At 35.8% G+C, this 14,271-nt stretch overlaps 1 protein-coding gene across 1 annotated transcript in view; it reads left to right on the plus strand.

Moving 5' to 3' along the window:
* LOC306872717 (protocadherin-23-like) overlaps positions 1 to 14,271 on the plus strand; it is a gene marked incomplete at its 5' end in the record, with an annotated part of 38,719 nt that overhangs the window by 13,660 nt on the left and 10,788 nt on the right. Inside the window, 7 exons of the mRNA XM_079421471.1 lie at positions 637 to 873; positions 6,208 to 7,236; positions 7,617 to 7,804; positions 8,309 to 8,405; positions 8,530 to 8,687; positions 10,075 to 10,915; positions 11,108 to 11,347. Coding sequence (XP_079277597.1) covers positions 637 to 873; positions 6,208 to 7,236; positions 7,617 to 7,804; positions 8,309 to 8,405; positions 8,530 to 8,687; positions 10,075 to 10,915; positions 11,108 to 11,347 — 2,790 coding nt within the window. The remainder of the gene's footprint in view (positions 1 to 636; positions 874 to 6,207; positions 7,237 to 7,616; positions 7,805 to 8,308; positions 8,406 to 8,529; positions 8,688 to 10,074; positions 10,916 to 11,107; positions 11,348 to 14,271) is intronic.

Below are 14,271 nucleotides of genomic sequence, written 5' to 3' on the forward strand. Positions count from 1 at the left end.
GTCAAAATAAAAGTTTCCAAATATCGCCTCATGTCAGCTTTGACTAAATATCAGTGGAACACTGATTTTATTTTATTTCTTGTTTATTGGCATGCAGGTGCTAGGAAATTTTAAAACAAACAACCAAATAAAATACACACATATTAATCTCTTTTGTATGCATGCCAGTGATTACTCTTCTGTGGACGAGTGGGGGCACGCATGTCTAAGGTTAACCACTCCTGGTTTAAATCAACAGATGCTAAGGATTTTAAGTTAGATCAAGGTGACTGAATCTAGCAGGCCCCCCACCATCTGTCAAAAGTGGAGCTAGCCACAAATATATCCACCATGTCACCATCAGTTTTTTTCTTAAAAGATTTGAAAAGTGACGGAGATAGTGAATAAGTAAAAAAAACAAAACATGGCCTTGTGCTTAAGTTTCTAAGTTATCTAGCAGTTAAAGAATTAGCTTTTATTACACATTAAAATCAAGATATTGTTATTAAGATTGTTAATTTCAGGACCCTTAAATTTTTGTCTCTAATGTACTTAAAGTTAAACCTTCTTTTTAATTGATCAAACATCTGCAATAATAGCTAACACCTTGTGCATGTGTCCTCTATGATGTTAATGTAGGTTTTGTGTATTCCTCAGGTTCTGTCTGCCTGAACGCTTCACTTTCCCAGTTGCGCAGCAGCAGTGTGAAGCTGTCTGTCTCTGCTCAGGACGGAGGAGGCATGTCTGCTGTTCATCCTGCTAACATCACCGTGAACATCTTGCAGAGCGACCAGCCTCCTGCCCTCTTCCAAAAAGCCCACTACACCTTTTCTATCTCTGAGGATGCACCTGTGGGCTCCTCTGTTGGTTTGGTTCAGGCTGTTACCCCTGCCAGTGAGTTTTCCTTGCTTTTTCTGAGAAATGTTATGACTCTCACACTTTGCCCAATTTGAGACTGGACAGTGTGACACTATGTTCATTTAGGTGAAGAAGAAACCTGTTTGTTAACACTTTAAAGTAAGGTTGTTTTTGTTAACATAATGGATTAGCTAACAGTAACTAACAATGAACAACCCTTTTATACACTATTATATCTTTATTGATGTTACCTTGTACATACATACTAATGTATCTCTTAACATTAATAGCTAAATTTATTAGCGTTAGTAAATGTAGGCCTATTAGTTGACATCAACTTATTATGAACAACACATGTATACAGATTACAATAAATCCAGTAATACCCCTAATAAATGTTTTTTAAATAACATTAGTAGAGACTAGAGAGCCTACAAACATTTGTAACACATCATGTGAAATAGGTCACACTTTACAATAAGGTCATAATAAGTCCATAATAAATTCTTTATTAAAGATGAATCATGTTACTAAGGAATCGGCAAACGTTTAAAATGGTTTCACTTTGCAGTGAGATTCTCACACACACACACACACACACACACACACACATGTTGGTTTTTGTGGTTTATGGGGACTCTCCATAGGCGTAATGGTTTTTATACTGAACAAACTGTGTGTGCTATTGCCCTACACCAACCCTACACCTAAACTTAGCCCTCACAGGAGACTTTGTGCATTTTTAGATAAAAAAAAAACACCATTTAGTATGTTTTTTAAGCCTTTTGAATTACGGGGACATAGGCAGTGTCCTCATAAACCACCTTCATATTGTAATACCTCTGTCATACCCATGTCATTATACAAATTTGTGTCCTCATAAACCACATAAACATGCACACACACACACACACACACACACACACACAAATTTTAAGTAACTTTAATAAAGTGTTTATTGTTAGTTCATGGCATACTAATGGTTTAAGTAATGTTAACACAGAGCATGTACCTTGAATGTTAAGAAATGTACATGTATAAATTAACAAATACTACTTCTGTCACGGCCTGATGAGGCACAATTTCAGGAAGACGATGGAGATCAAACAAAAGGTATTTTAATAAGTAAATCCAAAAGACAGGCAATAATATCAACTTACATAGACAAGAACGGACGAAGACTAAGGGAGAACTGAGGACTTATAAAGCATGAACCAAACAAGAGAGTTCAAACAGCTGATAAAAACATCACATTAATCCACAAATAATCCACACAACTCCAGTCCATCAGTTAATGCCTTGTGAGGTGAAAAACATTTTTGACTTCCAATCTTTTTCTTTATATTTAACATAGAACAATAAAACATAAAAAAGAGAATATGAAAAAAGTTGAGAAAAAATCCAACCCCAGTCAGACCTTTTTTTTTATAAAAAGGGACAGTGTACATTCAGTACAATTTTTAAGTAGCAGTGTTCTCCACAAAGGTTAGAAAAGGTTGGCAAGTAGTAAAGATTCTCTTGTTTGAAACCTTGTATGGAGAATATACGTAAAATGTATGTTCCATATTCGCTTCCTGCCAAGCCTCATCTGATATTTGGTCCTCCCATTTCTTTTTCTTATTTTTGTTTTAAAGTTTTTAAAGTAGTCAGATTACATAGATTAAGTAGTCCATAAACCATTTGTAGTAGTTCAAATAGTCCATTTGCTAATGGACTGTTTTACTCCACACCTGCTCGAGAATAGTATCAGTGAGAGATCGATGAGGACAACAGGGGAAACAGTTTGATTTTGATGATACAAAGCTGTAAATACCTATAAACGTGTGTGTTAGGAATAGCAAATATCTGGATCAATTGTTCAAAAGAGGTAAATATGTCATCCAAATACAAATCATGCGATGACCTAATACCATTTGAAAAACAGCTTTTTTAAATTTATCATTAGGACATACTTTAAATTGTTGCTTCTGGCTGAAGTCTTCTAATTCATATAAATTGCTTTCTCCAGAGAAAAGTCATCTCATCTGAATCAGGAGCGAAATATGCACAGATCAAGCACCATTTCACAAGTGAAGACAGTCTAAAACAGTACTAAACAAACAAGTCAGTGGATTTTGATGTGAGATGACAACAGGGGGGTGGTCTTTGTCACTGGAGGATGCGTTATAATAGATTATGGCCAGAGGCAACTGTTTATATTTAAAAAGCCTTGATTTTTTCTTACAAACGCTTTTTACTTCACAAGACATTAATTGCTGGACTGAGTCAAGCTCATTCACTGCAGAGGATCCATTGGGAAGCAGGTGTTGTAATGCTAAATTTCTGATGTGAAACAAACTCATCTACATGATGGCTTGAGGATGAGTAAATTTTTTTTTTTTTTTTTTCAAACCTATATGAATTTTTTTGCGATTTAATTTTTCATCGCGATTTACAAATTGTTGCACTCGTCAAATTACTGGTATTTGCACCATTATTAAACGCCATTATTTAATACCATTATTTAACGTCTTAAAGCAGGCAGTAATATGCGCTGTTCTTGGTAGATTTCACTGGTCATTATGGAAATAATCTGGCTGTGTCTGTGTTCTTTAATGTGCTCATTGTCAGTAAATCACACACACAATTTTCCCCTCCCATCAGTGCTTTTATGGAATTGCGCTCTAACGCTAATTTGCCCTGTTTAGTAATTCTGGCCCTTAATGTTGGGAAATGACAAGTTAACATTATCAAAGATTAACTAATGCTGTATACAGATCTTGTTCATTGTTAGTTAATGTTAAGGAATTATCTAACTAATGTTAATAACAAATACAATCTTATTGTAAAGTTTTGTACAGATAGAGAAAATAGACATAATATTGAAACGTTTAATTTATTTCAAGAAATGGGTGTAGATCATTTAAAAATATATATTTATTATTTATTGAAAATATGTTCATTATTTTTTCCAGTATCAATAATAAATTAAATATGAAATTCAATTGGAAGCCCTGCAACAAAGTCCAAGGTGTCAAAATGCATCCACCTTTTTTTTTTCCACTAGTAACCTACTATTTCCAGTCATTGTTACCCCAGTGGCTAATCCAGTTTGCGGGTCAGGGATGAGCTGATCAGAGGGTTAAATATCAGTCTTAGTTGGCAGGGTTATTAGGATAGATAATGAGATTTGCTGTCTTCTGTTTTTCCTTGTCTACAATCAATTGTTTTTAGTGAGCAGTATTTTATGCCCATTAAGGTATTAGGGTTAATCACACATTCTTAACATACTCAGTGATTCACATCTACTTAGTCTGAGGTCATTTTAGATTTAGATTTTATAATAGTATGCTGTTATCAAAGTATATAGTGTATGTGCTTTTGTGGAAATGCCTAAAAAGTTACATAAAAGGCTGGTAACTGTTAGATTATGATTTGGTTTTGCAGTAAAAATGTACTGGTTTGAATCATAAAATTAAGCGTAATAAATATATATATATTGAATTATCACTTATATATATATATATCGCTTAAAACAGTCCATTTTTGATTTATTTAAGTGATTTGCATTGGTTTTTTGCTTACACGCATGCATACACGCACACACAAATGTTTAGAGTGCACTTCAACAGTAGACAGTCAGTTGAGGTTAACGTTTAGATTAGCTGATTAACCCTCTCTTCAAGTAAAATTCAGAAATTCTGAGTTGCAGAGGGGGGCAGGTCCCTTAATCTCTGGGGGCTTTGGTTTTCTCCAGCCATTTCAAAGTCTTAACTGTCAAACAATAGGATAATGACAATACCACTTTTAATACATATGTTAGGGGTAAGTGTGTCATTAAGTTCTTCATTTATACACTCTGTGTGACATTGACAAAGATTTATTTTACAGTTCATAGGTGATGTTTTAAAAACATTCAGCCATTTTCTACCCTATAATTTTTCATACCCTATCAATAAGATAATTTCATACTTGATGCTCACTCTAGCAGATGCGGAAAAGCTTGTCCATGCTTTTGTTTCCTCCAGGCTAGACTACTGTAATGCGCTCCTCATCGGGATCCCTGGCAAAAGCCTACAGAAATTGCAGTACATCCAAAATAGTGCTGCCAGGATCCTGATGAGGGTACGGAAATACGATCATATCACACCAATTCTTAAATCACTACACTGGCTCCCAGTTTCATTCAGGATTGTTTATAAGGTCTCTCTCCTTACTCATCAGTGCATCCATGGCGATGCCCCATCTTATCTTAAGGAACTCCTTACTCCACAATCTTCCAAACGTACACTCCGCTCTGCTTCAGCATATCTATTAAAAACTCCCAGGACTAAGCTTCGCACTATGGGAGATCGGGCTTTCTGCTCAGCTGCTCCGAGTTTGTGGAATGCCCTTCCTGATCATTTGCAGACTCCACAACCTGTTGATGTTTTTAAAAGTGGTCTCAAAACTTACCTTTTTAGTAAAGCTTTTAAATGAATTTTTTTGTTTGTTAAATAACATTTTTATTTTAATGTTTTCTTCTTGTTTTAATCTGTAGCACTTTGGGATTCTGTGTGAATATAAAGTGCGTTACAAATAAAATTTATTATTATTATTACTTGACCTGCAAATTAAATTCCTGAAAATCCTTTAAATAAAACTGTGAAGCAATAGTTCACCCATAGAATAAAAATATTTATTTTATTTTTCAAATATGCAAACTGTTATTTTTTCATGAAACCCTAATATAAGGGAGAATTAATGGAGAATTGTTCAAAATTATTATTCAGAAATTCATTTTGTGTTGCATGTAAAAATAAATGGGTTTGGAAAAGAAAAAAAAAAGTATGGGTTTGGAACAACATGAGTAATTAATGGCATAATTTTCATTTTTGGGGAAACTATACCAAATCTCACTATTAACTAGTTACTTATTAACATGTCTATTATTCAAATGTTGGCTGTTTATTAGTATTTATCAAGTATTTATTCTACATGGCCATAGTCTACATCCCTAATCCTACCCAATACCTAACTAAACGGCTGCCTATTAATAAGCAGCAACTTAGAGTTTATTAAGGCAAAAGACGTAGTTAATGGTTTGTTAGTAGCGAGAACTGTACCTTAAAATAAAGTGACCAAAAATTGTGTAGGATCTATTTTATTAAGTTTCACTCAGAAATTGCTAGTAAATTTAAAAAAAACAATTACAAATAAATGACAAGTAACACATTGAATGAAATGTAAAATATTGAAGTAGTAAGACTGAAATAGTGTTTACTTATAAAACATACTCCATTATTTTTTGTTTTATTACAAAAAAAAAACTAAACTTTTTTTTTACTGTGTATCTTATTTTTTCATGTCATATTAATTATATTTTGGTGGTCTTTTTCCTTGTAATTTCAGATTCAGTGGAGCTAGTCTCATACGTCATATCCTCAGGTGACCCTCAGCGGCTTTTCTCAATTGATTCCCAGTCGGGCCTCATCACCACTGGCCAGCCACTGGACCACGAGTCCCTCTCTTATGTTATTCTGAACATACAGTTCCACACGGGAACCCTTCCTATCTACAGCAGTGCTCAGGTCAATATCTCCATCACTGATGTCAATGACAACCCTCCTGTGTTCCAGAAGACCTCAGAACACATCACCATATCCAATAACACCCCTCCAGGCACACCAATTTTCATTGCACATGCCCATGATGCTGACAGCAGCCTTAATGGCAGAATTCACTATATGTTACATCCTGAGAGCAACTTGTTTTCCATTCACCCACGTATTGGGACTCTCATGCTAAATGGCGACCTCTTGGGAGATTCCAGCCAGAGGTACGAGCTCAACGTCATAGCTGAGGATGAAGGTCATCCTTCATTGAGCTCTACATTATGTCTTGTGATAGAGATGGATTCCTTAGCCTCTGTGGAAGACACACTGGCCTTTGAAACTTTGGTTTATCAAGTGGGAATTGGAGAAAGCGCTCCAAAAGACACTAGAATGATTCAGGTACGTGCTCATGGAACCAGATCCCAGCATGGAGGGACCCCTGGCAAAGCGCCCCCTATCATTACTTACTCTCTTAAAGCCCTCTCTGGAGTCCCACCTTTCAGAATCCACCCAGAGACTGGATGGATGTTTGTATCTCAGAGTCTTGACTATGAAACTGAACCCATCTACAGATTTAGTGTGTGTGCAAAGGCACAAAATGGCAAAACCGAGGCCACAGCAACGGTGGTTGTCATGGTTCAGGATGAGAATGACAATGCACCTGTCTTCAGAAGGGATGTGTACTTCTTCAGTTTGCAGGAGGGACCGTCTCCTCATGGGATGATTGGAACAGTAAAAGCTACAGACAGAGATTCACGTAACAATGGAGTATTGTCCTACATCCTGCTGTCTGAGGGAAAAAACTTTCGCATTAACCCCAGAACAGGTCAGAATTACTTTCAAATTAATTTGTTTTTCGTTCAGACTATGTTTCATACACTACTTTGTCAAAAAAGCAATCCAAAAATTCATTAAAAATTATTTTGTATTTTGAATAAAAGTAAGCTAAACTAAACTGAAATAAACCAAGATAAAATAACCATAATAGATAAAATAACCTGCTAAACTTTTCTTTATGGATATTGTTCTACATTATACACAATGTTTTACATTGTAAAAACTTTGGATTATTGGAGTATGTTTCTACTTCAAAATTTCACCTTTAATTCAATGTTTCACTTGCTATTTCTTTGTAATTATTTATTAAATTTCTCAGCAAAAATTCTACACCAGTTCTGTGTCTTCATTCTCTTTCTCTGGCTATAGGAGAGATCATAAACATGGTGGCTTTGGATCGTGAGGAGCAGGCACAGCATGTTTTGAGGGTGATGGCCACAGATCAGGGTCGACCACGTCTTAACACCACCACTACTGTTCACATCCTTGTCACAGACATCAACGATAACGCCCCACAATTCACACATCTACCTGCCACTAAAGAGCTAAACGTACAGGTCATAATAATACTATTTCTAGAAAACACAAGCAATAGAAAATATAATTGTAGATTTCATTTCAATTAAATTAACAGGTTAATTATAGAGTTTATGTACATTGAGCACAAGTAATATGTTTCAGTGATGTTTTTCTATAATTCTGAAAGTACAATGTCTTTATATTGTAAATGTATACTCTGTACAAATGTCTGAGGTCAGTAAGTTTTTTTTTTTTAAGAAATCATTGCTTTTATTCAGCATGGGTGCATAAAATTGATCTAAACTGACAGTAAAGACTTGTACATTGTTAAAAAAAACATTTTAATATTTGGTTCTTGTAAATTTATATCCATCAAAATTCATTGGATTTAACAATAGATTAACAATTTAGGATTGATAATAAGAAATGTTACTTGAGCACCAAATCAGCATACTAGAATGATTTCTGAAAGATCACATGACATGGACATGGAGACTGGAGTACTATGTTTATGTGTATTGTTTATGTGGCTTTTCGTGCAGGCGTGGGCAGGCATTCCAGTGAATTCTGTTGTAATCACTATGTTTGCTAAAGACCTGGATGCTGGAGAGAATGGAACTGTCAAGTTCACAATGAAAGGTAAACTGATGAGGAGAGGACAATTTATTTTTAATTCATGGGTCATTTGAGTTTATATTTCTCTGCTCGAAGGAAAAATATTGTGATTTAATATGAGATGTCTAATGTTTCTTCATATTTTTAGATAATCGGCTGGGCCACTTTAGTATTGATAACCGTAATGGTGATGTCAGGGTGACATCACGGTTCTCCTCAAACCCACAGAAGCGCTACACCCTGAGAGTTGTTGCCACAGACGATGGTCTTTTTCCTCTGGAGGAGACTGCAGTTATTCACATACAGGTTAGTGGAGATGGTACTGGCATATAACAACACTGTGTGTGTGTGTGTGTGTGTGTGTGTCAAAGTAGGGCTGAAGACTTGCTTATTGATTTGTCTTTTCTGTGTACAATCTAAAACTGAACTGGCACAATAAGGCCTTCCTGTGCCAATAAAATTTTGTCAGGTTCAAGTTTTTTGACCTTTATGAACTTTGCAAGGCCGACCAAAACAGGCCTCTTGGTTTGCCAGAGACCTCTGAGTGAGCAGAGTTTCATAACTGAGAAACGAAACAAAATCCACAAGGGATGAGAAGCTTATTCTAGCAGTGTCTGCTCAGCCAGTTTTGCACTCTACACCTCAGTATTATAAAATATTTTAAAAAGAAGGCTGTTTGGAAGCTATTTGTTTAGGATATATATACACATGCATACAACAAAAAGAAAACAAGTAGATAGAATAGAATTAGAATAGAGAGTGCTAGAGTTAGAGGGCCTAATAAAGATGGAATAGATGTGTTTTTAGCTGTTTCTTGAAGATGGTAAACATGCAGTAATTAGCATTATTTAAAAGGATAAATAGAGTTAAATAAAGGACAAATACAAAGTTCTGGCATGAAACTCTAGATGGCGCAGTTCGATAGGTCTAACTCAGTTTGACCTAATGATATCATTATCACATGGCTCAGCTGATTGGTTTTCTCCTGTATCAGTAGCCAATGAGCTCACTGCTCAATATTCAAATACCTGGCTTTTTTTGCTGTAGCAGTTAGCAGCGCATTTCAGAAACCCTCCACCTTCCCCAGCTCCACCTGTATAGATCTGCTACAAGGTGATTCATGTGTGCTATATGGGGTTATTCATATGTGTATATGTGCAGCAGCAGTATTTCCTACACGTTCACAGCAGCATGTTGTGGATGTATTGGCAGTAGCAAGTCTCGGTACTTGCTCTGCCACAGCAGCAGCGAAGCAGATCTATTCCGCCAAGACCAAATACATTAACATTCTCATGTACATTACCATGCCAATCACTCCGAGAGTTGTCATGACAGAGATAGAGTTATGAGGATTTAAGGAATAAGGTGTCATATAAATCAGGTAAATAATACATGAACAAAACCTTCAGAATATAGATATGTATTGTACTGGAAAGTTTGGTGTGTGTAAGTGGAGATTTCTGGCTCAGTGCATGAGAAAAAATCATTTTGAGAAAACAGTCTTTAATTATATGTATTTTAATTGACATCTACAGACATATATAGATGAAGTTCAATAAAAATAAACACTTATATGTTTATTAGTCCAAATAATAAGCAGAGCATAAAAAAAAACACCTGTAGCTAATTCGCCTGTAGTGTCTTGTCGTAAATGTTTTAAGAATAGTTACACAAATTTTGTTTTTTATTCCAGGTTTATGCCTTAGACCAACAAAGCGGAAACTCAAAGGATTTTCAGAGCCTGAAATACTTCACTGTGGGGGAAGATGTAAAACTGGGAACTGTCATTGGATCACTTGGGATTTCTAATGCACCAGATATGCAGTTACGATATTCTGTTGTCGAGGGTGATGGTAGTTTGCAGTTTGGCATCAAAAGCTCTAGTGGCGAGCTTTATGTGGCACAACATCTGGACTACGAAGTCACACAGCGCTACTTCCTGGTTGTACGTGCAGAAGCCCCTCCTACGTATAATGTCACTGCATTTGTGGTGATCAGTGTTGTTGATGTCAATGACCACACCCCCTGGTTTCCTGGTAATGACAATTTTGTTGTGTTCGGTGTTTATGAGGATGTTACCAATGGAACGTCGGTGTATGTGTTTAATGCACATGATGGTGACGGAAGTCTACCTAACAGTGAACTTTATTATTCTATGACCTATGACCCCAACCCTGCCATAGAGGGACTGCCTTTACACATCGACCGTCACACTGGAGTTGTCAAAATAAATGGACGGTTGGACCGTGAGCACACCAAGAACATTGTATTCAGAGTGACTGTCAGTGACAACGCAGAAGAGCCCACTGATAGGAAACAAACATCAGTCATAGCTCAGGCGATTCTGTTGGATATCAATGACAATAGTCCCACATTTGTCTCCACTGAAATGGCTTGTGTCCCAGAGGACACAGAGGTGGGACTTTTGGTTCATCATGTGATGGCTAAAGATGAAGACGAAGGGAGTAACGGGCATGTCATTTACAGTGTAATTTCAGGAAATGAGATGGGCTACTTTCACATGGAAAGCACAGGTAAATAGGAATAATAATACATTTTATTTAACTGCGCCTTTCATAACACCCAAGGTCACCTTACAAGCAAACAAGCAATAGTTTAAACAGATCTACACCACAACTTAAAATTTAGACCACAATTTTACCACAAAAATTTAAATGCACCCTTTCTGGAAAATCTTAGATGGATAATCTCTCTCTCTCTCGCAGGGCATCTGTATCTGAATTCATCCCTGGATTATGAATCCCAGAATGTCCATATCCTCACTATCCAGGCCAGAGACAGCGGCATCCCCTCTCTGTCCTCTACGCAGACGCTCACAGTGAAGATTTTGGATGTTAATGACAATCCTCCTGTCTTCCAGCAGCACATTTACAATACCACCGTCATGGAGAACAGAGAACCCGGAGAGATCATTGTCACAGTCACGGCAGTTGACCTGGATTCAGGTAAGACCTCAAAATCACATCATGAGACCTTTACAATATTTTAGCTCAACTGGGTTTAACATTTAACTTGGTCAAACAACATATATTGTAAATGAAATATCAGCTGATATTCAAACTGTTGCAGAAATCACCACAAGATGGCAGTATGGTTACTCACAAACACAGCATTACACAAAGCTTCCAACTTCCTCATGCTTTTTTTTGGTTTATATATAATTGTCATAGTTTCTGCATTGTCTAAAATTTTCATCATGCTGTCTTACTATTTTTTTATATATTTTTTGGGCTGAACCGTGAGTGTTGAGATCAGTTAAGTTTGCCTTATAATTTTCTTAATCAATGTTTAGCTTTTGAAATAACCACTTTCATGAATGTCAGTATACATACACAGTTTGTGAAGTTTGATTTGAATAGTATTAATCTGTAGTTTTCTTTACCCGATATAGTATTGTCATTTACTGTTTCATGTTACACATTTCTGTAACAGAAGCAAGTCTCCATGTAGCTTTAAGTGTGCAAAACATTTCAGCATGAGTAACTTAAGGTAGTGGATTTCTTTCATATTTGTCCATCATGATTTCAGTCTGGAAGTCCAGATGGCCTTGGTCATCAGACTTGAAATTTGGTCTATTTAATTAGCAGACTTCCAGCTGAATTATGTTTCGTCGAACTTGATTGCTAACATAAATCAACGGCTCTTTGTGTTCTTTTTCGCACGTCGTGTGTTATTCTGTGTGTCTTGTACCTAGTCCAAATATTCACAAATCTACTAGGCCCTTTTAAAATACCTCAGCCACAATATCAGTGTCTGCCTGTCTCTGCTTTCTGACGTTATTCTAGAACAGCAGTCAGGCCTCCTGCAGGATATTTGAAATTGTGTGTGATGATTCACTAACTCAAGCCATCTGTGCTAATAAAGGCCGGTTATTTTTTCTCCCAGAATTCACTCCTTTCAGCAGTGTGGTCCATGGTTTTTCTTTGATTTTATCTTCCATTACGTTAAATCTCACGAACCCCCATGAAACCGCTGTGCCAAATGTTCATCAGATGAAGTTTGATATTGTTAGTAATTGATTCAACTGTCTCTTGCTGTTGAATTAATGCAGTTTCATTTTAGTAAACTCATTAAGCTGATATATTACGTTTGTGGCTGCTTGTGAAGTTTCCAGCTGATGTGTCTATTTGAGTTTGAGTGTGTCATCATGACACTCATTTTTTGTCCTATTTATTCATTTATTTAAAAATACCTTACATATGCCATACACTTCTTCTATGAACAGCATATTTTTAGATTTTTAATTAAAATGTTGATATTATTTGCCAGCACAAAACAAAAAATGTTAAGGTGATGCAACTGATATCCTAAGAAAAAAAGCCTCATTAAAACAATGAAATTCTTGAACAGGGAAACATAATTATATATTAGTGTGGCATAATTTCTATTTCTTTTGTGTAACTGTAACGGGAAATTAATGTAAACATCAATTGGTGATTGTTTGACACTCTGCAAAAGCATCGTCATAAGTTTCATAGCCCTTGCGGAATATGCAAAATTTTAATAATTTTAGCAAAATGAGAGGATCATAAAAATTGTATGTTATTTTTATTTAGTACTGCCCTGAATAAGCTATTTCACATAACAAATGTTTACATATACTCCACAAGACAAAATGACTGAATTTATAAAAATTGCCTCATTCAAAAAAAATTACATTCCCTTGAATTTTAACTGTCTGTCGTTACATGAATTATCCACAACTGTTTTCATGTTTTTAGTTGTTTGTGAATCTCTTGTTTGTCCTGAGCAGTTAAACTGCCCACTGTTCTTCAGAAAAATCCTCCAGGTTCTGGACATTCTTTGGTTTCCCAGTATCTTCTGCATATTTGAACCCTTTCCAACAATGACTGTATTATTTTGAAATCCATCTTCTCACACAAAGGACAATTAAGGGACTCGTACACAAATATTGCAAAAGGTTAAATCATTTACTGATGCTCATGAAAGAAACACAGTGAATTAAGTGCAGGGGGTGTAAACTTTTGAACAGGATAATGTGTACATTTTTCTTATTTTGTCTTGAAAAGACCTTTTTTCATTTAGCATTGTCCTTCAGAAGCTAATACTAACGTTTTCCAGAAGAAAAATAAGTACAATTTACCCTGTAAATCTAAAAATGTTTAGATTGTTAAAAACTTTTGTAATCTAATGAAATGTTACAAATTACTTTTTTAAAGCATGTATTTTATAATCTGTATTGAAATATATTTTAAAACCTTCCCAACCCTGATAGTCAGTAGAAACAAAGTTACTTATCGTTGGTAGAATGTCTAAAGTGAACTATCAAAATAAAGTGTTACCTAGAAAGGTTCTTCAAAACCAAATGAAACTAGCATTAAAACTGTTTGTCGTTGTCCCATGTCTGTATGTAACTGTGGAAGCACGCTGTGTGTTTGATTATAAATCTGTGTTTTTGTCTGACAGTGTGTGTGTCTAAGTGTGTGTTTGTTTTCACACTTCTGCTCTACATAGACCACAAATCCAAATTCTCCACCAGTGTGATGGTTGTATGCCGGGCCAGCTCTTTTGTCCCATTTTTCCCTACTTTTCCTTAGTATTTTCTTGGCAATGCTGTTAAAAGTAGTTGGAGTTTTTTTCTTTCTTTAGTGCTGTTTTCAATTCAATGATCAGATGAGAAGCTCAGAAATAACACTTTGCCAGACAAGATGGTAAACAGACCTCATTCAGCTGTCAAACACCGATCATTTCTGTATTTGTTGGCACCCTTGACACGAAAGTGAAGGAAAACACACATTAAAAAGCCAATTACTAATACAGTGGTACTAATACGATACAATAGTAAGACTCTCTGTCATGATGTAATGCAGTCATAATTATAAACTTCTATTAGACAAACAAATCTTCA

The sequence above is a fragment of the Barbus barbus genome, assembly GCF_936440315.1.
Source record: "Barbus barbus genome assembly, chromosome: 7".
Classification (NCBI taxonomy): domain Eukaryota; kingdom Metazoa; phylum Chordata; class Actinopteri; order Cypriniformes; family Cyprinidae; genus Barbus; species Barbus barbus.